General features: G+C 43.4%; 1 protein-coding gene across 4 annotated transcripts in view; it reads right to left on the bottom strand.

The window, feature by feature from the left end:
- Window positions 1–646: 646 nt before the first annotated feature.
- The window catches only part of PTPRZ1 (protein tyrosine phosphatase receptor type Z1), a gene marked incomplete at both ends in the record, with an annotated part of 173,093 nt that continues 148,677 nt past the window's right edge, over window positions 647–25,062 (bottom strand). For all 4 annotated transcript variants that reach the window (XM_080701724.1, XM_080701725.1, XM_080701726.1 and 1 more), the window contains 10 exons: window positions 647–787; window positions 2,453–2,588; window positions 3,324–3,466; window positions 7,019–7,165; window positions 8,219–8,347; window positions 9,703–9,776; window positions 10,072–10,165; window positions 19,911–20,057; window positions 21,571–21,706; window positions 23,334–23,497. In XM_080701724.1, the coding sequence (XP_080557850.1) occupies window positions 647–787; window positions 2,453–2,588; window positions 3,324–3,466; window positions 7,019–7,165; window positions 8,219–8,347; window positions 9,703–9,776; window positions 10,072–10,165; window positions 19,911–20,057; window positions 21,571–21,706; window positions 23,334–23,497 (1,311 nt within the window). The remainder of the gene's footprint in view (window positions 788–2,452; window positions 2,589–3,323; window positions 3,467–7,018; window positions 7,166–8,218; window positions 8,348–9,702; window positions 9,777–10,071; window positions 10,166–19,910; window positions 20,058–21,570; window positions 21,707–23,333; window positions 23,498–25,062) is intronic.

The raw sequence follows: 25,062 nt of genomic DNA, 5'->3' as shown, positions 1-25,062 counted from the left end.
TAACACAATATTGTATCAGAAGACTTGTAGTGTGAGGCCAGATAATGGATTACATCATTAAACTAAACAATTACACAGAACTAGAAAACTGACGCAGTAGTAAAATATAAAAATCTACAATTATAAATATAAATTTGGTCCATGGAGACACTAGAGCAGTATTTACAGTAAGTATCAGATTATTCCTACTTTAGGTGAATACTGCAGCTTTTGAAGATCATAGGGAGCAAAGTGTTTTATTTACAGTCGACTATATTAAAAGTTATATTTCTAGCAAACCTGATGATTGCTACAAATACAGCTAAAAATTGGACACTAAAAACAAACATTTTCTATAGTTGAGAATTCCTAACACCTATAAATTGAAATTTTCTGTTAAAATCAATATGGAAAAAAATACCACAATTTCATTCTTAGAAACACTGTAAAATTTGATCATTTTAGTTCAAACATAATAAGTGAATTATAAGAAGTCTTTTAAAAAGGCACACATTGTTAATGATGTCAATTTGGCAGCAGAAACCTACGTCATGGAAATTACTGTCAAGTGATGGGAAGTAAACAGGTAACAAAACTGAACTGATTTTCCTAATTTCAGGAGCAGATAAACAACACTCAGATGTGGGCTCTCCCATTCCTTTCTGTGCTAAACTAAAGACTCTAAGCTCTCTGCTATATTCCCATCAGCCAAAGCTGCGCCATTACTGTCGAGAGAGGTGGATGGATTCTCTTCCTGCCTTGTACTGACCAGGCTGAGGACCACTTTGTAGAGAAATTGATACTGTTCCTAGAGAAGAGAGAAAGAAAAGTTATAAACAGAAATCCTAGTGAAGACATACATTTGCAAAAAAGAAGGAAGATATTCAGACACACTGGAGAACTGCTCATGCAAGTATCTGTTATACTCAGCTGAGGTACATCATCTATTTTTTTTCTACTTCTGTTTTTATTTATTAAATGAATCAAACAACAGTGATACGACACTACTGAACAGTAATTGGAAGTTAGTGTACAAAAACTGCCATGTTATTTTTGGCTCTGAAATTTCATTCAGGGAGACACTGTTCATTTTATAGAGTATTGTAAGACCTCAGCCACATTCCTTATGTTCCATCATTGAATATTAAATACATATTCTTATGTGGTTTATTTATTTATTTATTTATTTATTTATTTATTTATTTATTTATTTATTTATTTAGTTGTGGGTCTGGGGATGGAACCCAGAGACATTGGACTTCAAAACTACACCCCCAGTCCTATTTTTAAGTAGCTGAGGCAATCTGAAAACTGCGATTCTCCGGTCTCAGCCTCCCAAATGCTGGGATTACAAGCGTGCACCACCACACCCATCTTAATTTTCTGTTTACTGTACCACAGTTAAAGTTAGTGCTCACTTGTATAAATTAATGAAGAATTCTTCCCATTCTTTTTTAACTCAAATTTTAACTGCATGCTTATTCATAGTACATTTAACTGCATGCTTATTCAATGTACAACCATTGCTACTGCTTAATTTTGAAGGCTAGTCATCATTATAAAGGAGTTATTAAAGAGAAGTCGATCCTGTAGCAAAATCCTTGGGCAGAAAAAATTATAGCAAGTATATTAAAATTAATAGAGACCCAATTGAATGGGCCTTGATATAATCGCTCATGAATGCAAGGTTGGGCTGTGCATTCATGGAAAGTTTATTTACTAAAATAATATTCCAGGAAGAGTAGGAAGAGAGTACATCATCTATTTTAATGTCTCTTTCTGATTAAAGTGACTTTTCAATTAGCAAGCATTCACTTAACTGGAAAAATCAACCCACATGCATTTGCCAATGACAAGTACTCCATTCTTAGTTATTTGCTTCCTGGAATCAGAGGACATGATGAAGTTCTATTAACTTAGGGGCATTCTACCACCACGCTACATGCACAACCCTAATTTTTATTCTTTATTTTGAAACAGGTTTCACTGAGTTGCATAGGATCTCACTAAGTGGCTGAGGTTGTCCGCAAACCGCAATCCTCCTGTAAACGCTGGGATTACAAGCATGCGCAACCACACCCAGCTAAGACTGAAATTTTTTTATCCATCAATTTACTGGAAGATGGGTACTCGTAATTGAGATTGAGAAGTACATACTAATGTTATCTGTCAACATAACAACAACTTCCTTTTTAAAAATTTATTTTGGTTCTTGGGAGTAAATCCAAGGGCACTCTGCCTCCGAGCTATACCCCCAGCCCTTTTTATTTTTGAAACAAGGTCTTGATAATTTACTGAAGCTGCCCTCAAACCTGCAATCCTCCTCTCTCAGCCTCTCAAGTACTGAGATTACAGGCAAGTGCCATTATGCCCAGCTATAGTCTTTCTCATACATGACAAATTTTTGTAGTCTCTAAGAAATGAGTAGTATGCACGAACAGTGAAAACTTTGGTTCACTGCTTCATTACTTACGATGTCTGCAAAGACTCCTGGCCTCATCAAATTGATCATCTTGGCTACCTGGTATACATCCACGGAATTTTCTTTTTCTAGTTGGTGCATAAGGGTTGTCAGAGCACAGAAGGTTCCTGCTGTCACTCCTCCATGCCTTGTAGCAAGTGCAAGGGACAAAGAAAGACTCCATTCAGATGCGCCAAACACATTTGTAACTCACAGAACATTTAGCCTTGAAATAGTTGAAGTACATTTGAATGACTTGTCTCTCTTTACTTTTGCATTTACAATTATAATTTAATTGCAAACATTTCCAAACCTTCAATGATATTAGTAATGAAATATTCAGCAAAGAGTTATATTTATTTATGCATTTTATACTGTGAAAGGTGAAGTAAAAATAAAAAATGATTTTATCAGATTTATAAAATCTATAACATCTTATATAATAGATGTAATATATACTTCTTGCATTTTTATTTGATTTATTTTATTTTATAATTATTGTATTTCTATAACAGAAACTTGGAAAAATATATTAAATAAAGATTCCTCTTTCAGGAAAATGTATCAGTTTTACTCCTGCTCCAGAAATTCAATGGCTGAAAAACATTCCTCAGGTCAGCTCTTGAAATAATCTCAGTGCTGAAATACTGTCTCATCATACAAAGTGTTCCCATCATAAAATTCACACGTGCAAGAGCCCAGTCTTGTGATTACATACCCATCTGTCTTCAGTGGGAGCTTCAAGTGATGTGAAAAGATTTTCTATGTTACTTTGTTGATAAAAAGCAGATAATATACCCTATCCTGGTTGAATCATCATAGTTGGCCCAAGGCATTGCGTTGGAATGCACATGTATGAAAGGATTTAAAATGTTAAACTTACTCATCATGAACAATCATGGGCCCATCCCTGTTGGCAGCTTCTTCTTTGATAATACTTATAAGTTCAAAAGTTTTACTAATGGGACTATCTGGATTTGGCCATTTTGGACATTGAAAATGTCTCACTTCAAGCACATAATCATCCTGTGAAAAGAAAAAAAAGTTAATGTTTTTAAAAGAGTAACATTGGCTACTGACAGTTAATCATGAGTGAAAAAATTAGGGAAAACTAGGAAATATGGTCAGGTAATAAAATACAGTGGCATGCATAAGTAAGCAGCAAGAGGTCCCTCTAAGAATTCCATTGTGTGGATATCCCATAATTTTGTAATCATTTGTTATAGACACTCAGGTTGGTTATGTAATTTGGCTACTGTGACATGTGCTATTATATAAACCTTATCTAAGTCATGTCACCATTAATCCAGCATGAATGGATGACCCAGAAATGAATGTGCTGCTAAATTTAAAATTATAAAAGGAAATCTTCAGTGTTAAAATTTTTTTGGAAAATATTTATACCTTTTCTTTTTAAAATTTTTTCTTTATTGGTATATTATAGTCATACATCTTAATGGGGTACAAAATGGTAGGGGTATAGATACACACATTCTCATTTAGCCCTTTGCCAATCTCATTCTATTCCTTCCCTCTTCTCTCCTTCTCATGTTTGACTTATTGATTGACTTTGATATGTTTGTGAATGTATATCATGTACATTAGAGAATTTCCCTCTTCTCCCCCCACCCCCTAAGTTAGGTTGCTTTATTTGACCACCTATGCTTTGTTCTTTTTCATCTAGAGTTCCTCCTATGACCCCTTTTGTCCCTAGCTTTTGCATATTAGGGAGAGCATCCAATTTTTTACTTTTTGTATTCATACCTTTACAAACACCAGCAATACCCAGGTTTCCCCAAGGGAAGAGTGATATTGCAGGACTCAGTGAGAAAACATCAGCAGGGTAAGTGGAGATCTAAGTTTGACTCCAGTCCTAGTTCTATTTCTTGCTCAAGTGAAGTACCAGATTATGTAACTTGATTAAATATCTTAAGCCTCTGACCCTTAGTTTCCTCAGGTGTAATAGTTTTAAGTGCAGCATAATATGCTGCACTTAAAAAAGTAGAAGAATCTAAATTATATATGGCAAGTGCAAAAGGGTCCTAAACAACCAAAATACTACCGAGGAAGCGGAACAAGAAAACAGGGCATTAGCTCCTCAAATATCAGGATATGAGGATGAAAACACTACCATTTTGGGCAGAGGAATTGACAAAGTCTGGAATAAAATAAAGATGCTAGAAACAATACCTTACATATAGACAAGTAGAAATTGAATCAATACTTCTGATCCATAAAGGGTACTGAACAATGGTTATCACAGGGGAAACAACACTTGTTTTAGAAACAATAGTAAAAAAAAAAACCAATTACAGGTGGAACTACAGAATATTTCAAAACAACATAGAAAAGCATCTTTATGATTCAACAAAGGAGGATTTTGTTTAAAGATACTAAGGTATGGTTTCTTTATAAAAGAAAGAAGATAAATGATTGATAAATTAATATAGATTAAACTTAAAAACTTTCATTTTCCATAGATCACAAAGAACAAAAAAGAAATATCATGAAGATATTTGCAACATATGCTCTTGAGGAAAGATTGGTATTCAGACAATAAAGAGACCATTTATAAATAAATAAATGATAAAGAATCTAATAGGAATATGGGACAAAATTATGACCAGATAATGACCAATTAAAATGTGTAAAGATATTAAACTTAACTTTTAGCAAAAAAAAAAAAAGCAAGCTAACCATCAAAAGGTGCTATTTCATTTCTACCACAAATAGTGGTGGGAGTGGAGAGATTTCAGATCACTCATACACTCTTGATAGTAGGGTAGCACTGTAGGACCATTTTGGAAAACAATTGGCATTGCCTAGTAAGCTGAAAAAAGTTGAAGATGCTCATATTCAATGACCCAGGCACATCCAAGAGAAAACTTTTGCTTATGCGGAAAAGTATGCATGTCAGCACTGTTTGTAGCAGAAAAAAATCAGAACAAAACAAAATAAAGCAACAACAAAAACAGAAAACAACTCCAGGCAAACAAGTAACAACTCAAATGTAGAATAGAAAAGACATGGCTTTAAATAATTAGTTTAATCCAAATTTGCTGGACACCAAGACATAAATCCTGATCTTTATGGAACAGGCCTGCACTTTCCCACCAACCTCAAATGCTGTGATATTTGGGAGAAGAGCCCTTATAAATGTCTACAATTAATGGAACTCCACACTCCAGTCTTCCTTCTTTCTTGAGCATTGTCTTAGAAATGCTGCCAATCCCTGGGTTAGGCTTCTGTGTGAGCAGGTGTGGGTAACACATGATTTACATGAATGAGCTGTACTAAATTGAGATCAATCAAGAGTGTGTAGTGTTTATTTTTTTTGCTTAATACTAGGAAAAAAAAACCGCACAAATTTCCCAAAGCAGAGCCAGGCATTACATGATGTGAATGATCTGGAAATGGATATGACAGAAAATAGGTATTTAACTGTCATTATTCTCATAAATAAGCTTTTTGCTAACTGGGAAGAACATGTGAGGAAGGCATGAGAGATAACAGATCTGATGATTGCTGCTAAAGCAGAAAGGGCACAATCATAGATGGAAATTAGTATGGAATATTAAGAACTCTCAAGGACCTTAGGAGGCTTCTAGCTCCTGACCATCATTTTATAATCAAGGAATTGAGATCATTTTCCATGCCCATGTTGCTCATCAGCCACGCTAGTATCAACACTTCTTTTTTTTTGCTACAATTAAGTAGGATACTATTCCACTAAGTTATCATTATTACATTATTAAATTTGTACATTATTAATTAATTTGTTAATAATTACATTATTAATAGCTTACATTATTAATTTTTGCATTATTAGGCATATATATGCTTTGGTCATTCAAATATTCTAGAATAGAGGATACCTTATACAGCATAGATTGTTTACCAGTTTCAGAATTGGGCTAAAGTGAAGTATTTTGACTAAAACATAACTGAATCTTTTCCTGATTGGGAAGGTACTTGGAATCTTACATGCCTTAGTCTCATGATTAGATTTTTTTTTAGTATTTTACAGTAGCATTGCATAAGTTATTTCTTACAAAGAATTTAATAATAGATATTTCACATATACCAAAAGGTTTTTAATACAATATGTTACCTTGTAGATTATAAAAGTGGATAACCAAGAATTTAGCAGAACAATCTCAGATAAGCATTTGAGCCCTTATCAACTCACTGTTTACTGCTAATTTTTGGTAGGTAATATTTTCACAAAATTACTTAAGAAGACAAGAAAAAAGCCTATCTTAAAACATGACAATAAGAACTAATACAATTATTATTAATGTGTTTATTTTTAACCCAAGTTCCATCAATACTGATTTGGAGTAAAAGAGAAATCCTCGATTTCCTGTGTATGTACAAGTCAAGGATTGTATAGTGTAGTGATGCCTAATTAATGATTCTGTGAGGTTTTGAAAATGAAAACAATAAATTAAGAATGATGATTATTCACAAAAAACACAAGAAAACAGAATCCTTTTAATTTCTAAGAAAGACCCATAAGTCAAAGCATATGTTTAACTTATGGGTAGGATGAAATATGTCATTAACTTAAATTCATACCTGTGTAGCTTCTAAGATAAAGTCTTGAATGATAAGTTTTTCCTCATTAGATAGACATTTGTGTTCTTCAGCCATAAGAGTGACCTTAAAGCTCTCACAATTTATAGGCTCATCTTTATTTGGCCAATAAACAAATTCATCTTCTGCCTGGAGAATTACAAAACAAAGAAATCTATATTTTAATACAATAGCTCACAAATCAGGCTATGAAGTAAAGTTAGTTGGTTGAATTGATCCAAACTCTTCTGTGAATCTCAGAACTCATTATTTTTATTTATATGCAACCCAAATTATTGCTTTGTTATTTTGTGCCCTTAGCTTCTCAACTCCAGTGGTAAACTTGTTGCTTCTCTAATTGACAACTGAGTAGGGAAGATTCAAGTAGTGTTAAGAGCTCAGGATTTCTAGCCTCATTTCGAATAGTCAGTATAACTATATACAAAAACTGAATATCCAAGTTAAGTATATTCTTAAGCCTAAATGAGATAGTAATATTGTTTAATTCTTGGGTTCTCCAAACACAAATAAGAATGTTATTTTCTTTATTTTCTGATATTAAAAATATCCTTCCCACTCTACTTAATTTTTTTTTAAATTAGGTCTCTTTATTTTCTTTTTCTAATTCCTAAGGGCCTTCTGATACTAAGGTAATCTTCAAATATCCTAATATATTTTATTTCTAAAATTCAAACAGAAGGATATAGACTAGCATAATGCATGGTTGCAATAGTAATTTTCTTAAACAACATCACAAAATAAATATATTTAAATTTAATCTATTTTAATTTAGATCTATAATTCATCACTTTTAGTTTTTAAGTTTTTGGTACTGGAGGTTGAACTCAGAGGCTTTCTATCTCTGAGCTTCAGCCTCAGCCCTATTTTTTAATATTTATTTTTGAAACAGGATTTTGCTAGGTTGCGGAAAGTCTCACTACATTGCTGAGGCTAACCTCAAACCTGTGATCCTCCTGTCTCAGCCTTCCAACAATGGTATTACAGGTGTGTGTCACCAAATCTGACTTAATTCATCACTTTTAGAAAGAGAAGACTGTAGTTACTTATAGTCAAGGATTGACTCCAATGGCAGTCTATTAATTACAAACAAAATCATTCTTCTTGTTTTGATGCTGGACTTCTGGCTGTTGTGACCTGATAGTTTTCCTATATGGAAATAACTAAACATTCTAAGAAACTTACCATGTTTTGACCATCAGGAATCATAACTACCACCTGCGCATTATGATCCCATATCATTCTCCAGAAATCCTTGATGGTATGGAGAAGGGGATGCTGAGTGATGATGAATTCATTGCTCTGGTAATAACCCTAAAAAGGTGAAGAAAATAGGAATAGAGCCCTGAAATATAACTATGAACATTCAAAATACTTGTAAGTTCATGGAGCTTAAGCCAAGATTGTATGTGCAAATAATAATGTGATCCTTATAGCCAATGTTTTCTGGGTACCACCTAGATGCTAGGTCCAGACCAGATTGAATATTTTTTTCTTCCTAAAGAATTTATTCCTCACAGCCATTCTGTACATTGAGAACTGTGATTCCATTTTACAAATGATTAAATTAAGGCAAAAAAGTTAAGTGTTATGGCCACATCTACCTTAACAAGTGTTAACAGTACCTATCACCTCTAGGAGCAGACTTACCAAAAGTGATTGTGGAAAGTGTCTTCCACACTACAGCAGAAATAGAACAGAATTTACAATTCTCATTTTCCATAACACACAATGTTAGAGTGTCAAGTTGTGCACCTACTAAGAACACCTTTAGTATCCAGACAACTTAGTTGTCTCTGAGAAAGAAGAATTAGGAAGGCTGCTCACAGATTTTGCTCCAGAAATCTGAAAGTTTGTACCATCAGATCAATCATGATTACCCTACTATTACTATAATCATGGCTGTTTTAGCCATGCTGAAATCCTGCCCTGGGGTCTTTTAGATCCTACATCTATCTCCCATGGGTTCATTTAAAGTGTAGTATCTACACCTGTTTCCTGAATGGATAGTACTCAATAATTTCTTTTCTGGATATACAGAACAGAGATGCTTGAAATGTGAATTAGGACACATTCATCTGAAGCCAAGATCTGTGGCAGACTGTCCTGAAACAGATCTTGCAACATCTATTACAGCACTTTTCCTTAGCATAAATGATCTAAATGCAGGAGGAAAGTTTTTCATCTTTAAAAATCCTGGTCCCCACATGAACCCAGTGTGCAGAATTAGAACTGTGTTCAAAACCTGGAGTGGCAATTCTGGGGAGTCTGGGCTTTGCTGAAACTTGTGCGTCCTGGGTCTTCCCGGGAGCTCCACCTTTTCATTACCCAGGAGCTGAGCAAATGAAATGGATCTTCTTAGTTGGGCAAGTGTAAGTTTCATGTCTACTCATCAGCCATGAATGAGGATATTGGATTCCTGTATTTCCTCAATTGTCCTGCTTAAGGATCCTTCAGCCTCAGTACCCACAAAAACATCAAGGAATGCTGGTGTTCTATTTGTAGCTCAGGTGGTAGGCCTGCAGTCATGAGATTTAACTTAGGCCTGCTAGTGGTATCTCTCAGTTAGATCGGCTGTGGTATCCACAGTTGATGCTTTCTGTGGGAAGCCCGCTCTGATTCCATTAACAAAACTGGCAGCAGTCTCCCCAGTGATGCCTCTGACTTACCATGATATAGGAGGCATTGATGTAGTCTGTGCCTTCCCCACTCAATGATGAAATGCCAACCCTTGATCTTTCCACTGGAACACAGAACATTTCACAATGAACAACCATGCTCATAGCACCTCCCCACCCAAGTGAGAAACAGGCTTTTAAGCTAACTGTTAAAAGATATCTTACATTTTTAGATAAAACTTCAAGGATTTATGTGTCCTTTTAAGAGTTATATATGGGCATAATAAAATAATAAAATAACAGGTATGAAATTTAATAGAGTGCATGGCATTTGTCCCAAGTCTAAAAAATATTGTCAAGTTACTCATCAGGCTTTTATTATTAAAAAATGTTGATTTTTCAACATTCCACTTGACTTACCAGGGATAATGGAAGAAGTTCTGTTTTTTTCCCTGTTGCATTGTTTTAGGGCTGTAGAGTAGTCACTCTGCTGGATATTTGATTGGCCCAGGAGCTGAGCAAGAAATTCAGGGAAAAGTATAGGCTATTTCATTCAAGTCACCTGAATACACACACACACACACACACACACACACACACACACCCTACACAAACATACAACATTCAACCAAAAAAAGATACTTGGTATGTTTTTGCCTTATTTTTCAAGGATTCCTTGAATTAAACCTCATTTCAGTGAACTTCCCGGAGCATCTGGGTTCTATACCAGAGGAGCTGGAAGACGTGGAAAACTCTAGAGAGTTTGAGCATTGAGACGATATTTCTTGTAGCTTCCCGTGTAGATGTACATCCTTCATTTCCTCTACTTATAGTTCGCACTGTGGTTGGAGGTAACTACATTGCATTCATGTGTATATTTATAGGTGTATATAGTTCAAATCTATTTATTGATTCTGTTATTTAGTACTTTGATATATGAATATTCTACATTCTAGTGAGCACCTGGGTTCCAATGTTTTGCTATTTCAAGTTTTGTAACAACAAATATTTTTTGCTTATTTTTTAACATGCATACATTTGAGGGATTCTGTAGAAAACTAGGGGTTAACAATGTTTAGTTTTTAACAGTCTGATGGATGAAAATAGCATATCATGGTTTTGGAACAATCCTTCCTTCCTTCCTTCCTTCCTTCCTTCCTTCCTTCCTTCTTCCTTCCTTCTTTCATACTAGGGTTTGGATTAAAGGACATTCTGCCTCAGAACTATACCCCCAGACCTTTTTATTTTTAATTTTAAAACACTGTCTCATTAAGTTGCTGAGAGTCTTGCTAAATTGGCTAGGTTGTCCTAGAACCTTTGATTCTCTTGTCTCAGCCTCCCAAGTACTGGGATTACAGGCATGCACCACCATGACTGGCTGCATATCATAGTTTTGATGGGTAGTTCCTTCATTATTATGAGATTGTGAATTTTACTGCTCACTAGTTGTTTTTATTTCATTGTGATTTATTAATTTGTAGGGATTCTTAGTCTTGAATATAAATCTATGTAGTTTGTTAAAATTGTAAATGTCTGTGTTCTTTTTAATTTCACAAAGACTCACAGCGCACCTGTTAATTTTTTCTTAGAGTTCTACATATTATGATTTTGTTTGAAAAGTCCTTCTCTAGGCCCAGTAAGACGCTGGGTCCTGGGCGGGGGTCGCGGGCGGGGCACGCCAGATGGGGCCCGGGTCGCGGGACTCTGGGCCCCAGGCCGAACTGCGCATAGCACGCCAGACCCCTGGAGAAACCAGGCCCAGTAAGACGCTGGGTTCTGGGCGGGGGTCGCGGGCTGGGCACGCCAGATGGGGCCCGGGGTCGCGGGACTCTGGGCCCCAGGCCGAACTGCGCATAGCACGCCAGACCCCTGGAGAAACCAGGCCCAGTAAGACGCTGGGTTCTGGGCGGGGGTCGCGGGCTGGGCACGCCAGAGGGGGCCCGGGTCGCGGGACTCTGGGCCCCGGCCGAACTGCGCGTAGCACGCCAGACCCCTGGAGAAACCGGACCCAGTAAGACGCTGGGTTCTGGGCGGGGGTCGCGGGCTGGGCACGCCAGATGGGGCCCGGGTCGCGGGACTCTGGGCTCCAGCCGAACTGCGCCTAGCACGCCATACCCCTGGAGAAATCAGACCTAGTAAGACGCTGGGTTCTGGGCGGGGGTCGCGGGCTGGGCACGCCAGATGGGGCCCGGGTCGCGGGACTCTGGGCCCCAGGCCGAACTGCGCATAGCACGCCAGACCCCTGGAGAAACCAGGCCCAGTAAGATGCTGGGTTCTGGGCGGGGGTCGAGCACAGGGCACGCCAGCTGGGGCCCGGATCGCGGGACTCTGGGTCCGGGCCGAACTGCGAGTAGCACGTCAGACCCCTGGAGAAACCGGGCCCAGAACAGAAAAAGATAAAGAAAAACATCGGAGAGGTGGTAAGAAAGCCGTCATGGATGCCAGGACACTGGAGATGCAGAAAAAACTTATCTAAATGCACTGGAACTTATGGAAAAATTCGCCGTGAAAGAGGACTGCTATTTCTCTATATTGTTAAGAATCTCAGACATCACATATAAGGAGAGAGTTTAGCGGAGACCAAGGAGAAATGCGGTGTTGAAAGAGTTCTTCGCTATGGTGGTGGAGACTTGTATTCAGGAGAAGCAGAAACTGGATCTTACCAACTTTATTTTTTTGGAGAAATTACACCAAATGTCGAATGCTACCATCATGCATGCTTCGGAACACTGGACAACATTCAGAGTGGAAAAAGAGCCTGAGAAGGATTTGAAACGGTGGAGGCAGTGGCAATGCCAGTGGCCAATATTCGGGGGAGGCAGAGATCTGATACATTACAACTGGAACCTTTGAAATAATAACCACAGAGACAGTGATCGGAACCTGCTGAGGGGTTAGGCGGGCGCTGGGGCCAGTGGCCGACATCGGAGCTTGCTGTGAGGCAAGGCCACTACTGAGGCCTCCGTGGCCGGGATTGGAACCTGCAGAGGGGTTAGACCGATGCTGGGGCCAGCGAGGCCGGCATTGGAGCCTGCCATGATGCAAGGCTTGTGCTAGGGCCTCCGAGGTCGGGTCCGGAACTTGCTGAGGGGTTAGGCCGGTGCTAGGGTCAGCGAGGCCGGCATCGGAGCCTGCCGTGAGGCAAGGCCAGTGTTGGGGCCCCCGAGGACGGGACCGGAGCATGCTGAGGGGTTAGGCCGGTGCTGGGGCCAGCGAGGCTGGCATCAGAGACTGCCATGAGGCAAGGCCGGTACTTGGGCCTCCGAGGCCAGGATAAGAGCCTGCCGAGGGGTTAGGCCGGTGCTGGGGCCTCCAAAGCCGGCATCGGAGCCTGCCTTGAGGCAAGGCCGGTACTGGGGCCTCTGAGGCCAGGATAAGAGCCTGCCGAGGGGTTAGGCTGGTGCTGGGGCTAGCGAGGCCGGCATCGGAGCCTGCCATGAGGCAAGGTCGGTACTGGGACCTCCGAGGCCGGGATAAGAGCCTGCCAAGGGGTTAGGCCGGTGCTGGGGCCAGCGAGGCCGGCATCGGAGCCTGCCGAGGGGTTAGGCCGGTGCTGGGGCCAGCGAGGCCGGCATCGGAGTCTGCCGTGAGGCAAGGACGGTACTGGGGCCTCCGAGGCCAGGATAAGAGCCTGCTGAGGGGTTAGGCCGGTGCTGGGGCCAGCGAGGCCGGCATCGGAGCCTGCCTTGATGCAAAGCCAGTGCTGGGGCCTCCAAATCCGGGATCGGAGCCTGCCAAGGGGTTAGGCCGGTGCTGGGGCCAGCGAGGCCAGCATCGGAGCCTGCCTTGAGGCAAGGCCGTACTGGGGCCTCTGAGGCCGGGATCGGAGCCTGCCGAGGGGTTAGGCCGCTGCTGGGGCCAGTGAGGCCGGCATCGGAGCCTGCCGTGAGGCAAGGCCGGTACTGGGGCCTCCGAGGCCAGGATAAGAGCCTGCCGAGGGGTTAGGCCGGTGCTGGGGCCAACGAGGCCGGCAGCGGAGCCTGCCGTGAGGCATGACCAGTGCTGGGGCCTCCGAGGCCGGGATCGGAGCATGCCAAGGGGTTAGGCCGGTGCTGGGGCCAGCGAGGCCGGCATCGGAGCCTGCCGTGAGGCAAAGCCGGTACTGGAGCCTCCGAGGCCAGGATAAGAGCCTGCTGAGGGGTTAGGCCACTGCTGGGGCCAGTGAGGCCGGCATCGGAGCCTGCCGTGAGGCAAGGCCGGTACTGGGGCCTCCGAGGCCAGGATAAGAGCCTTCCGAGGGGTTAGGCCGGTGCTGGGGCCAGAGAGGCTGGCATCGGAGCCTGCCTTGAGGCATGACCAGTGCTGGGGCCTCCGAGGCCGGGATCGGAGCCTGCCGAGGGGTTAGGCCGGTGCTGGGGCCAACGAGGCCGGCAGCGGAGCCTGCCGTGAGGCATGACCAGTGCTGGGGCCTCCGAGGCCGGGATCAGAGCATGCCGAGGGGTTAGGCCGGTGCTGGGGCCAGCCAGGCCGGCATCGGAGCCTGCCGTGAGGCAAGGCCGGTACTGGGGCCTCAGAGGCCGGGATTGGAGCCTGCCGAGGGGTTAGGCCGGTGCTGGGGCCAGCGAGGCCGGCATCGGAGCCTGCCTTGAGGCAAGGCCGGTACTGGGGCCTCAGAGGCCGGGATCGGAGCCTGCCGAGGGGTTAGGCCGCTGCTGGGGCCAGTGAGGCCGGCATCGGAGCCTGCCGTGAGGCAAGGCCGGTACTGGGGCCTCCGAGGCCAGGATAAGAGCCTGCCGAGGGGTTAGGCCGGTGCTGGGGCCAGCGAGGCCGGCATCGGAGCCTGCCTTGAGGCAAGGCCGGTACTGGGGCCTCGAGGCCAGGATAAGAGCCTGCCGAGGGGTTAGGCCGCTGCTGGGGCCAGCGAGGCCGGCATCGTAGCCTGCCATGAGGCAAGGCCGGTACTGGGGCCGCCAAGGCCAGGATAAGAGCTTGCCGAGGGGTTAGGCCGGTGCTGGGGCCAGCGAGGCCGGCATCGGAGCCTGCCGTGAGGCAAGGCCGGTACTGGGGCCTCCGAGGCCAGGATAAGAGCTTGCCGAGGGGTTAGGCCGGTGCTGGGGCCAACGAGGCCGGCAGCGGAGCCTGCCGTGAGGCATGACCAGTGCTGGGGCCTCCGAGGCCGGGATCGGAGCATGCCGAGGGGTTAGGCCGGTGCTGGGGCCAGCGAGGCCGGCATCGGAGCCTGCCGTGAGGCAAAGCCGGTACTGGAGCCTCCGAGGCCAGGATAAGAGCCTGCTGAGGGGTTAGGCCGCTGCTGGGGCCAGTGAGGCCGGCATCGGAGCCTGCCGTGAGGCAAGGCCGGTACTGGGGCCTCCGAGGCCAGGATAAGAGCCTGCCGAGGGGTTAGGCCGGTGCTGGGGCCAGAGAGGCTGGCATCGGAGCCTGCCTTGAGGCATGACCAGTGCTGGGGCCTCCGAGGCCGGGATCGGAGCCTGCCGAGGGGTTAGGCCGGTGCTGGGGCCAGCGAGGCCGGCATCGGAGCCTGCCTTGAGGCAAGGCCGGTACTGGCGCCTCGAGGCCAGGATAAGAGCCTGCCGAGGGGTTAGGCCGGTGCTGGGGCCAGCGAGGCCGGCATCGGAGCCTGCCGTGAGGCAAGGCCGGTACTGGGGCCTCCAAGGCCAGGATAAGAGCTTGCCGAGGGGTTAGGCCGGTGCTGGGGCCAACGAGGCCGGCAGCGGAGCCTGCCGTGAGGCATGACCGGTGCTGGGGCCTCCGAGGCCGGGATCAGAGCATGCCGAGGGGTTAGGCCGGTGCTGGGGCCAGCGAGGCCGGCATCGGAGCCTGCCGTGAGGCAAGGCCGGTACTGGGGCCTCAGAGGCCGGGATTGGAGCCTGCCGAGGGGTTAGGCCGGTGCTGGGGCCAGCGAGGCCGGCATCGGAGCCTGCCTTGAGGCAAGGCCGGTACTGGGGCCTCAGAGGCCGGGATCGGAGCCTGCCGAGGGGTTAGGCCGCTGCTGGGGCCAGTGAGGCCGGCATCGGAGCCTGCCGTGAGGCAAGGCCGGTACTGGGGCCTCCGAGGCCAGGATAAGAGCCTGCCGAGGGGTTAGGCCGGTGCTGGGGCCAGCGAGGCCGGCATCGGAGCCTGCCTTGAGGCAAGGCCGGTACTGGGGCCTCGAGGCCAGGATAAGAGCCTGCCGAGGGGTTAGGCCGCTGCTGGGGCCAGCGAGGCCGGCATCGTAGCCTGCCGTGAGGCAAGGCCGGTACTGGGGCCGCCAAGGCCAGGATAAGAGCTTGCCGAGGGGTTAGGCCGGTGCTGGGGCCAGCGAGGCCGGCATCGGAGCCTGCCGTGAGGCAAGGCCGGTACTGGGGCCTCCGAGGCCAGGATAAGAGCCTGCTGAGGGGTTAGGCCGGTGCTGGGGCCAGCGAGGCCGGCATCGGAGCCTGCCTTGAGGCATGACCAGTGCTGGGGCCTCCGAGGCCGTGATCGGAGCCTGCCAAGGGGTTAGGCCGGTGCTGGGGCCAGCGAGGCCGGCATCGGAGCCTGCCGTGAGGCAAGGCCGGTACTGGGGCCTCCGAGGCCAGGATAAGAGCCTGCCGAGGGGTTAGGCCAGTGCTGGGGCCAGTGAGGCCGGCATCGGAGCCTGCCTTGAGGCAAGGCCGGTACTCTTGCCTCTAGGCCAGGATAAGAGCCTGCCGAGGGGTTAGGCCGGTGCTGGGGCCAGCGAGGCTGGCAGCGGAGCCTGCCGTGAGGCATGACCAGTGCTGGGGCCTCCGAGGCCGGGATCAGAGCATGCCGAGGGGTTAGGCCGGTGCTGGGGCCAGCAAGGCCGGCATCAGAGCCTGCCGTGAGGCAAGGCCGGTACTGGGGCCTCCGAGGCCAGGATATGAGCCTGCCTAGGGGTTAGGCCGGTGCTGGGGCCAGCGAGGCCGGCATCGGAGCCTGCCTTGAGGCATGACCAGTGCTGGGGCCTCCGAGGCCGGGATTGGAGCCTGCCGAGGGATTAGGCCGGTGCTGGGGCCAGCGAGGCCGGCATCGGAGCCTGCCTTGAGGCAAGGCCGGTACTGGGGCCTCTGAGGCCAGGATAAGAGCCTGCCAAGGGGTTAAGCCGGTGCTGGGGCCAGTGAGGCCGTCATCGGAGCCTGCTGTGAGACATTACCAGTGTTGGGGCCTCCAAGGTCGGGACCAAAGCCAGCTTAGGGGTTTGACCGGTTCAGGGGCCAGCGAGACCAGAACTGGGTCCTCCCATGAGGCAAGGCCGCTGCTTGAGCCAGCGAGGTCTGGATCAGTCCACTGAGTAGCCAGGCCACTACTGGGACCATCAAGAGTGGGATTGGTACTTGCAACGCAGCATGCACAGAGAAATATCGCAGAAAACATAAATCAGACGCTTCTCTTAATCAGCAATAACTAGGAGGAAAAGGGCAACAGGAAGAGGTTGAGCTATAGAAAGGGCCCTATAGTGAAGCAACTAATGTGACCAATCAGAGGGTATGTAATACTGGAGGACGGAGCCTCTTTAAAACGCAGGAGGTACATAAACAAATGTATCAAAGTAAATCACCAAAGTGTGGGACGGAGGGGGGGGGAGGGAATGGGACGGGGGCTGGAGGAGGGCTAATTGGATGATGTGTGCTTGTATATCCTCTCAAGACTTGTACTCCAATGTGATTGATATATGACTACAATGCACCAATTTAAAAAATAAATTAATTAAAAAAAATAAATAAAAAAAATAAAAAAAAAAGAAAAGTCCTTCTCTAAGGCCATCAAAAGATACTTTCTAATATTTCTTATAATAGTTACAAAGCTTTGTTTCTACCTTTAGATATTTAATCTATTCAGAATATATTTTAGTATTTGAGGTATGATGGAGATAAAATTTTTCCCATATTAAAGGTTCCAGTGTTATTTATTAATTAGTTTGCTCTTCCTTTCCTGATTTGTAATGTCACCTTTATCTCAACAGTTTTGCTCATATGCAGGCTCCTTGGCTGACTTGTTGGTCTTCAATATCATTCTATCTTATACCGTCTTCCATGTGCAGTACAACAAAACTCTTGTCTTGCTTACTTTTTTTTTCAGTACAAGTTGGATGTCTTTGCCTCTTTATTTTTTATGTTAAATTACAATCTATTCTTAATTTTCTGTGAAAAATTTGATTAGAAATTTGATTGATATAGTATAAATTTTGTATTCAATTTAAGAATTAACATCTTCATAATATTTTATTATAGAGTTATTTTTATTATTCTCAGGTTATCTGTAGAAATTATGCTATGTAGTACTTCTTTTGACCTAGTAACTACCTCAAAGTTTAGAGAAGATTTGCCATCTTCTCCCATCATGCCCCTCAAGCATGTACCTTCTTTTCCTGAATTCTCAATCCCAGTGAATATTCCCACCTCCTCCATGCCAGAATCTGAAGTTAGGTTAGTCTCTTTTCCCTCCCCACAGAAGGCTCAAAAATCAAGTCCTATAATCAATTATTTTTTTGTGTGGCACTGGGGATGGAACCCAGGGCATTCTACTTACAAGCTACACCCACAGCCCTATTTTTTATTCTTTATTTTGAAACAGGTTCTCACAAAGTTGCGGAGAGCTTCACTAAGTAGCTGAGGCTGTCTGGGATCCTCCAGTCTCAGACTCCCGAATGCTGAGATTAAAAGCATGAGCCACCATATCTGACTCTGTAATCAGTTCTTTAACATAGTACATGCAATTTTTCCTTGTGTCCTTACCTGTACTCCAATAGTATACCCTCTTATAAATCTATAATGGCATTTTTACACTGTTTTGTGTTTATCTATTTTCTTACCTGTATCTCTTATTATAAGCATCATGTAAGTAAGAGCTGGGTGTGCTCTTTTTTAAAAAATTAATGTTTATATTCTAGTACCAAACATGGAATCCTGGAATCTGCTAGGTGCTTGATAAATATCTATGAAATAAATAGGTATGCAATTTATTTCAAGGGAATTTTTATATGGATAAAATTTGATGATTTTTGCTTTTATAAGACAGGACACTAAACATGCACATTCCCCTACTTATGTTGCTCACAGGAAAGTCAAATATCTCTCCAATTGGATTCTGACCTTATATTTCCAGTTTACTCTGGATTATTCAGCTTAAGGCATATCAATTCTTTCTTGGAATTGTGTAGAGGGAAAACCACATTTAAATGAAAAGTATGTTAAAAAAAAGTGGTATGACATTAAAATTAAGATGTTAGGATGGCTTTTCATGCATGCAAATGCTATCCCAACAAGCTAGCTTTAGTGTTTATATTTCTTTACTCTCTGCTTCTGGAATCTAAATTGCATATATTTCCTGTTCTAAAACATTTCTTCCTGACTCAGGTAGGCCTAACTGAGCAAGACATTTGTCTCCCTGACAACATGTTCTAAGTTTAGCAATCGACCTAATCTTTCTCTTATTCCTCCAAGAACATAAACAGTCAGACTGAAGAAAATCCAGGGGGCTAACATTTTATATGTTGTAGGTTGGGAAAAAGAAGAAAAGTGGAATTGCAAGGTTTGTTAACTCTTTGGGGTTTTTTTCCAGCATCCTCCAAATTCTTCTTATATAATTTCTTTCTTCATATATTGGCCCTGCCATCCGACTCCTAAGAAGTCAGAGGATAGTATAGGAAGAATGTGGCCTGCATTTTCTACAGCATCCACTTTTGTGAAGAGCTACGATCTGTAAATCTGCTGGCCCCAGCTGCAGGTCTGATAACTCCTGCTTTCAGATTTTGTTTACTGATTTCTGAAAGCCAGAGAGCTAGTTTTGCAGCAGAAGCGATATCAAACAAAACATGTTCCTGCCTCTGATTTACCATCTCGAAACAGGTGAGTGAGAGAAACTGGGGTTGAAGAAGCTATTGTTTCGGTCTGGCCTCCTCTAGTCCAAGGGCTTCAAGTGAGACACAGACTCTCCAAAGAGTAGCAGGAACAGCCTGAGCCACCGCACTTGTCTTTAAGTGGTCTGGCATTTTTCAAAGCAAAGGGAACACTTAGACAGTTTGTATTGTGAGTTTTGTCTGTTCATCCCGCTGTGCTCCGTACCCTCCTTTCCTGGGCCAAGTCTGCACTTATAAAAGTTAGTCTAAGGGTTTCTGAGAACTTTTCCTCTTGCCACTCAGAATTAAGTTTCTCCTTGAAATTCACTGTGTGGCACTGTAACCTAGTGTAAAGAACAAGATGGTTCAAATGCAGAGCCACTATACCAACCACGCTCTCAACCCATCTGTGCGACCCTGACAAGTCAACTGAGGAGATGCAGGGACGTTCAGTTCTGTGGTGACATCCACGAGAACTCACCTGGAACTGCTTCTCCAGTTTGGTTTTGCCTGTTGGTCCGGGAATGAGGAGTGCGTTAACGTATGCATGGATGTGACTGTCTGGCACCTCTGTTTCTTTACTGAGGATGGCCTCAACCAGGGTGTCGTGAATGAAGACATACTGCTCCTGGTAAAATAATAGTAACAGGAGAATTGTCTCAAACTTTCTTATACATATCTAGATACAAAAGGAGTGTCTTCCATTGATAGAGAAGAGGAGTTTAGCAAAATGGTTGGGAGAGAACCCATAAAAGATTGCTTACTAGGAAGTCAGACAGAGGGAAGGAGGTGGTTGAGGGAGAAATGACCACTTCTCATTCCTCACCTCTTGGGGAGGAGGCAGGAGGGTTGGGGGAGGCAAAGTGATGTGCCTGGCTCTCCTTCATATCAGATGTTTCTGTAGTTCCCATGAGGATGTTCCAGACTGCCATTTCTAGTTTAGCTTAATTTTATCTACAGTTTTTTAATCTATAGTTCTCTTATTTTACATGTATGGGGCTCCTCTGATCTTATCTAGCCAGAAAGTCATTCATTGTCAGAAGTTTGGTTCATGTTATGGAGCCCACTTGGCCATCATTTTCTGATTGTTTTCAAGCTGGCATCCACAGTTTTCAATTTCAATTTAGAGTTAAAATACAGATTTGCAGATTGGTCTGTGTTATATATGATCAAGTCACGTAAACCTTAAATTTTATAATCTGTTAATCTGAGTGTCAGTTACGTGTGTGTGTGTGTGTGTGTGTGTGTGTGTGTGTGTTGTGTTTGTGTGTGTAGTTCTGGGGATTGAACACAAAGGCATTCTATTTTGAGTTAAACCCTCTAGTCTTTTTACTTTCCTTTTTCTTTTTGGTTTGAAATAGGGTCTCATTTAGTTGCTGAGGATCTTGCTAAATTTCTGAGGCTGGCCTTGAACCCGAGATTCTCCTGTTTCCACCTCCCAAGTACTGGGATTACAAACAGGCACCACCATTACTCCTGGCCAGGAAGGGTGTTTTTGCTGGCAGAGACAGATATTGACTGAGCTACTGATTATTTTTCTGAATCTTTTTTATGGCTATTGTTATTGTAAAGATATTTCCCATTTGGTTATAAAACAAACAAAATCTAGTCACCTCATCCATGACATAGATGCAGTTGCCTAGTATTCAGGATTGAACTGTGTCTCCTCAAAAGGGGACTCAGCTCAATGTGTCAATATGCTGAAGCTATAGCCCCCCCAGTACCTTATCATATGGTCTTAGTTGTCATTTGGATTACTGAAGACCCACTGAGCTAAGATGAGGGCAACTGACCCAAGTAATGACTGGTTTTCCTATGAGAAGAGGGAACTCTGGATACAGAGGGAACCTGCAAAGCAAACACCGAGGCAGGGATAGGAGTGATGTTGTAAGCCAAGAAATGCCTGGAGCCAGAAGCCTGGGAGAGGCAAAAAAGCATCCTCCCTATCAGCTTCTGAAGGAGCCTGGCCCTTCCAGCACTTGTTCTCAGATTTCTAGACTCTAGAACTAGGGAACGATACATTCCTGCTTTTTTTAAGCTAAGCTACTCAGTTTACAGTACTTTATTTGGAAACTAATACATCTCTGTCTTAGTGATATTTGCATATGTTAGATGAATAAAAGCATATTTTTAAATCATACCTCAGTTTGCACCAAATAATTTCTTTGTGAACGAATGTGCTTTAAAAATCCGAATACATTGACCGTTCCTTCGTGTTGAATCTGTTGCAACATACTGTCTAGCACAATGTATGTGCCCGTTCTTCCAACACCAGCACTGAACAGAGGAAGAAATATTTCAACGTCAAACATAAAGATAAATTTGGAAAGAGGTCACTTTGGGATCTCATGTTGATTAAAATATTTCTTTTCCCAAGCAAATGAACCACACATAATAAGCTTAGCTATGTAAGATTGTAAATAATTTGGTGGTTAAGCATAATGTCCTAAACAACAAATTTGAAAAATTCCTGTTGACCTTTTGCTGCAGGTCAAACTGTAAAACTAGCTATTTCTGTGAAATAACTTTTAAAAATTTTAACAATTATATATTATTAGCTGTATATTTTACAATAAAAATATTATGTATCTGAGCATGGTCAGTAGACATTTAATCTGAGAAAAATGAAGATATCAACTTCACCAAATTCTGAAAAGGAAAGGTCCTTGGGTTGGTACAGTCAAGAGATATGTTTGTAAAGGTTTCCACATTAATGGAAAAACAAATTTGATAGAGCTTTCAGCTGAAAATATCATTTCAGTGAGATTTTGAGGAGTAAAACCTAACTTGAGTTATTTCTAAAGAGCCATTATCTATCAACTTCTTCAAAGCCTCTATCAGGGACAGAATTCATAGACAGGAATTCTTTTCAAATGTGCCGACAAGTAGGAAGTGCTAGAGTGGAAAATTAGCACCTTCTTTGCACAATAGCTTGGTCCTTCTCTATTTGCTAAGAAACAATCCATGACCTTCAGAGATTTTTTTTTCTTGAATCTTCTGGTTGTCCTCGGTTTATCATCAAGCTAACAGATTAAAAAAAAATACTCAAGATTGGTCTCAAACTTTGAAAATGCTCCTGAGATAAGTAATTAGAATGTGTCAGATAAGCTGTATATCAAAGGAAAACACTTGCTTCTTGTAAAAACACAGACCCTGCTTTGACAAAAAACATTGTACATAGAAACGAATTTGCTTTTAGTGGTTATAAAGCTCAGTACACAGTCAGAAATCAGTAAATATTAACTTCTATTATTTAACTGAAATTTTTAGATTAAAACACCTACCACATTTTTTCCTCTTTCTTTGTAATGCCATTATGGCTATTTTTATCAACCTAATCTTGAAAATTAAATTTCTTGGGAAATGATGAATTGGTGATACATTCATTGTGATACATTAGAAAGAATTCAGGAAAATAAAAGGGGGATTTTGGCCCTAATCAGTTGAAAAACTAATTCAAGTGATTTTTCCCAACTCTTCACAGTCTGTGTACTTCGGTTTCTCTTAGGGAAACCTGGCATAACAACTCTCCAACAGACTAACTCTAAAGAATAGGAGGGGTATCTCAAGTACTTTTATCCCATGGTGTAATTTGTGGTAAGAAATGTCTAATAATAAAAACATTGTTCCACCTGCTTTCCACAGTTAAAATGCTGAAATCCAATTCAATAATAAAATAAAAAAATAAACATCACAAAATACCTGGTGCTCTGAAATATTCAGCAATCAAATTGAATCTAGCATACTCATTTCCTAGTGATCAATACTTATAAAAGTGGGCATATAACTTCATCCCCTCCTTTCATGAAATCATTCCCATTTTTGACAATACTTTGCCCCATAGGTTTCCTTTATGTTAGCATAAGAGATTCTAGGGAGTAAGAAGCACATCTCTGAGCCTCACCTGCAGTGGACGACAACAGGTCCCACCGCGTGGCGCTTGGCATGGGCCGCCTTTCTCACGAAGGTCAGCACTGGCAGCGAGTACTCTGGTACTCCCATGTCAGGCCACTGAGTGTAGTGATACTGCGTGACCACGCGTCCACTGGGTCTTCCTTTCTGGGAGCCCTAGAAAAATTTGGACAGTTAAAAACAGTAACACACACACACACACACACACACACACACACACACACACACACTTCTCAAATATCAGTTCAAAATCCATGGCTTAATGCTGGTGGTCTCTAATAAAGTTACAAAAAGGTGCAGTGCCATTTGTGATGATATTTTTTTTTGTGCTCATAACTTTAGTTATGCTCTGGGTCTGGAATGTTCAACAAAAGCTACGTGTAGAAAGCATATTTCTAATGCAGCAAGGATCAGATGTAAAACATATTTGGAGGGAGGAAGTCATAGAAGCAGGTCCTTGAGGAATGTACACACACACACACACACACACACACACACACACACACACACATATATATATACCCCATCTCCCTCCTCTCCTCTCATTCTCTGCTTCTGGCTGCTCTGACTTTTCTCTGCCATGCTTCTTGCTGACACAATTTCTGCCTTGGACTTGACCAACTGTGGTCCGAACCTATGAAACTATAACTTGTTCTTGTTGCATATTTTGGTCGCTGCAACAGAGAAGCTAACTACAACACTCATCCAGTTAATTGAGGCCCGGAGAGCAAAGACTGAAGATTCCTGAAGAAGAAGGGCTTCTCCTCAAGATGGCAATACAGAAACCCTGCCTCAATTCTCAGCCTGCTGCCTTGATGAATTAGACCTTTGACTGCAACATCAACTCTTATCTGAATTTCCGGGCTGTGAGCCTACTCTATGAATTTGAGACTTGCTCATTCTCCAAATCACATGAATCAGTCCTTTAAAAAAAAATCAGTGCATCCATCCATCTACCCACTCACCCACCCTATTTGTCCAATGTCTCTCACGCACCCTATTTGTCCAAGGTCTCTTTAGAATCCCAAGTAACACATTATTTTTCTAGTGTTTTTCCCATCACTCTCCATTCATTTTAGCTGGCTATTGGGAGTATGCCAGGCCTCTTCTGTGTGGTAGCCACAAGTTATAGGAATTTATATTCATGCATCCTATCCAGCAACCATCAGCCCCATAACTAGTCTGGCTCCAAAGCCACAAACGACATTCAGACTCTTGGAAGAAGTCTTTGGGAATGAGGAGTAGCTGTGATAAGATTTATTTTTTTATGGGTTTGGGGATGGAACCCAGGGGTATTTGACCTCTGAGCTACACCCCCTGCCTTATTTTTTTTTATTCCTTATTTTGAAACAGGGTCTCACTAAGTGGCAGAGGGCCTCACTAAGTAGCTGAGGCTGTCTGCGAACTGCGATCCTCCAGTCTCAGCCTCCCGAATGCTGAGATTACTAGTGTGCGCCACCACACCTGGCTGATAAGAACTTTTTATTTTTTTTGGTGGTACTAGGGTTCCTGGAAACCCTTCTACCTCTGGGCTACACTCCCAGACCTATTTTTTATATTTTTATTTGGAAACGGTCTCTTAAGCCAGCGCGGCTGGCTTTGAACCTGTGAGATCCTCCTGTCTCTGCCTCTCAAGCACAGGGATTACAAGCCTGCGCCACCATGCCCGGTTATAAGAACTTTTAAAGCCGTTAATTAAATATTTTTAGCCAGGCTTGGTA

This window comes from Muscardinus avellanarius, assembly GCF_963383645.1.
Source record: "Muscardinus avellanarius genome assembly, chromosome: 9".
Lineage (NCBI taxonomy): Eukaryota > Metazoa > Chordata > Mammalia > Rodentia > Gliridae > Muscardinus > Muscardinus avellanarius.
Note: the sequence above shows the minus strand (reverse complement) of the source record. Positions and strands in the feature narration are given on the sequence as shown.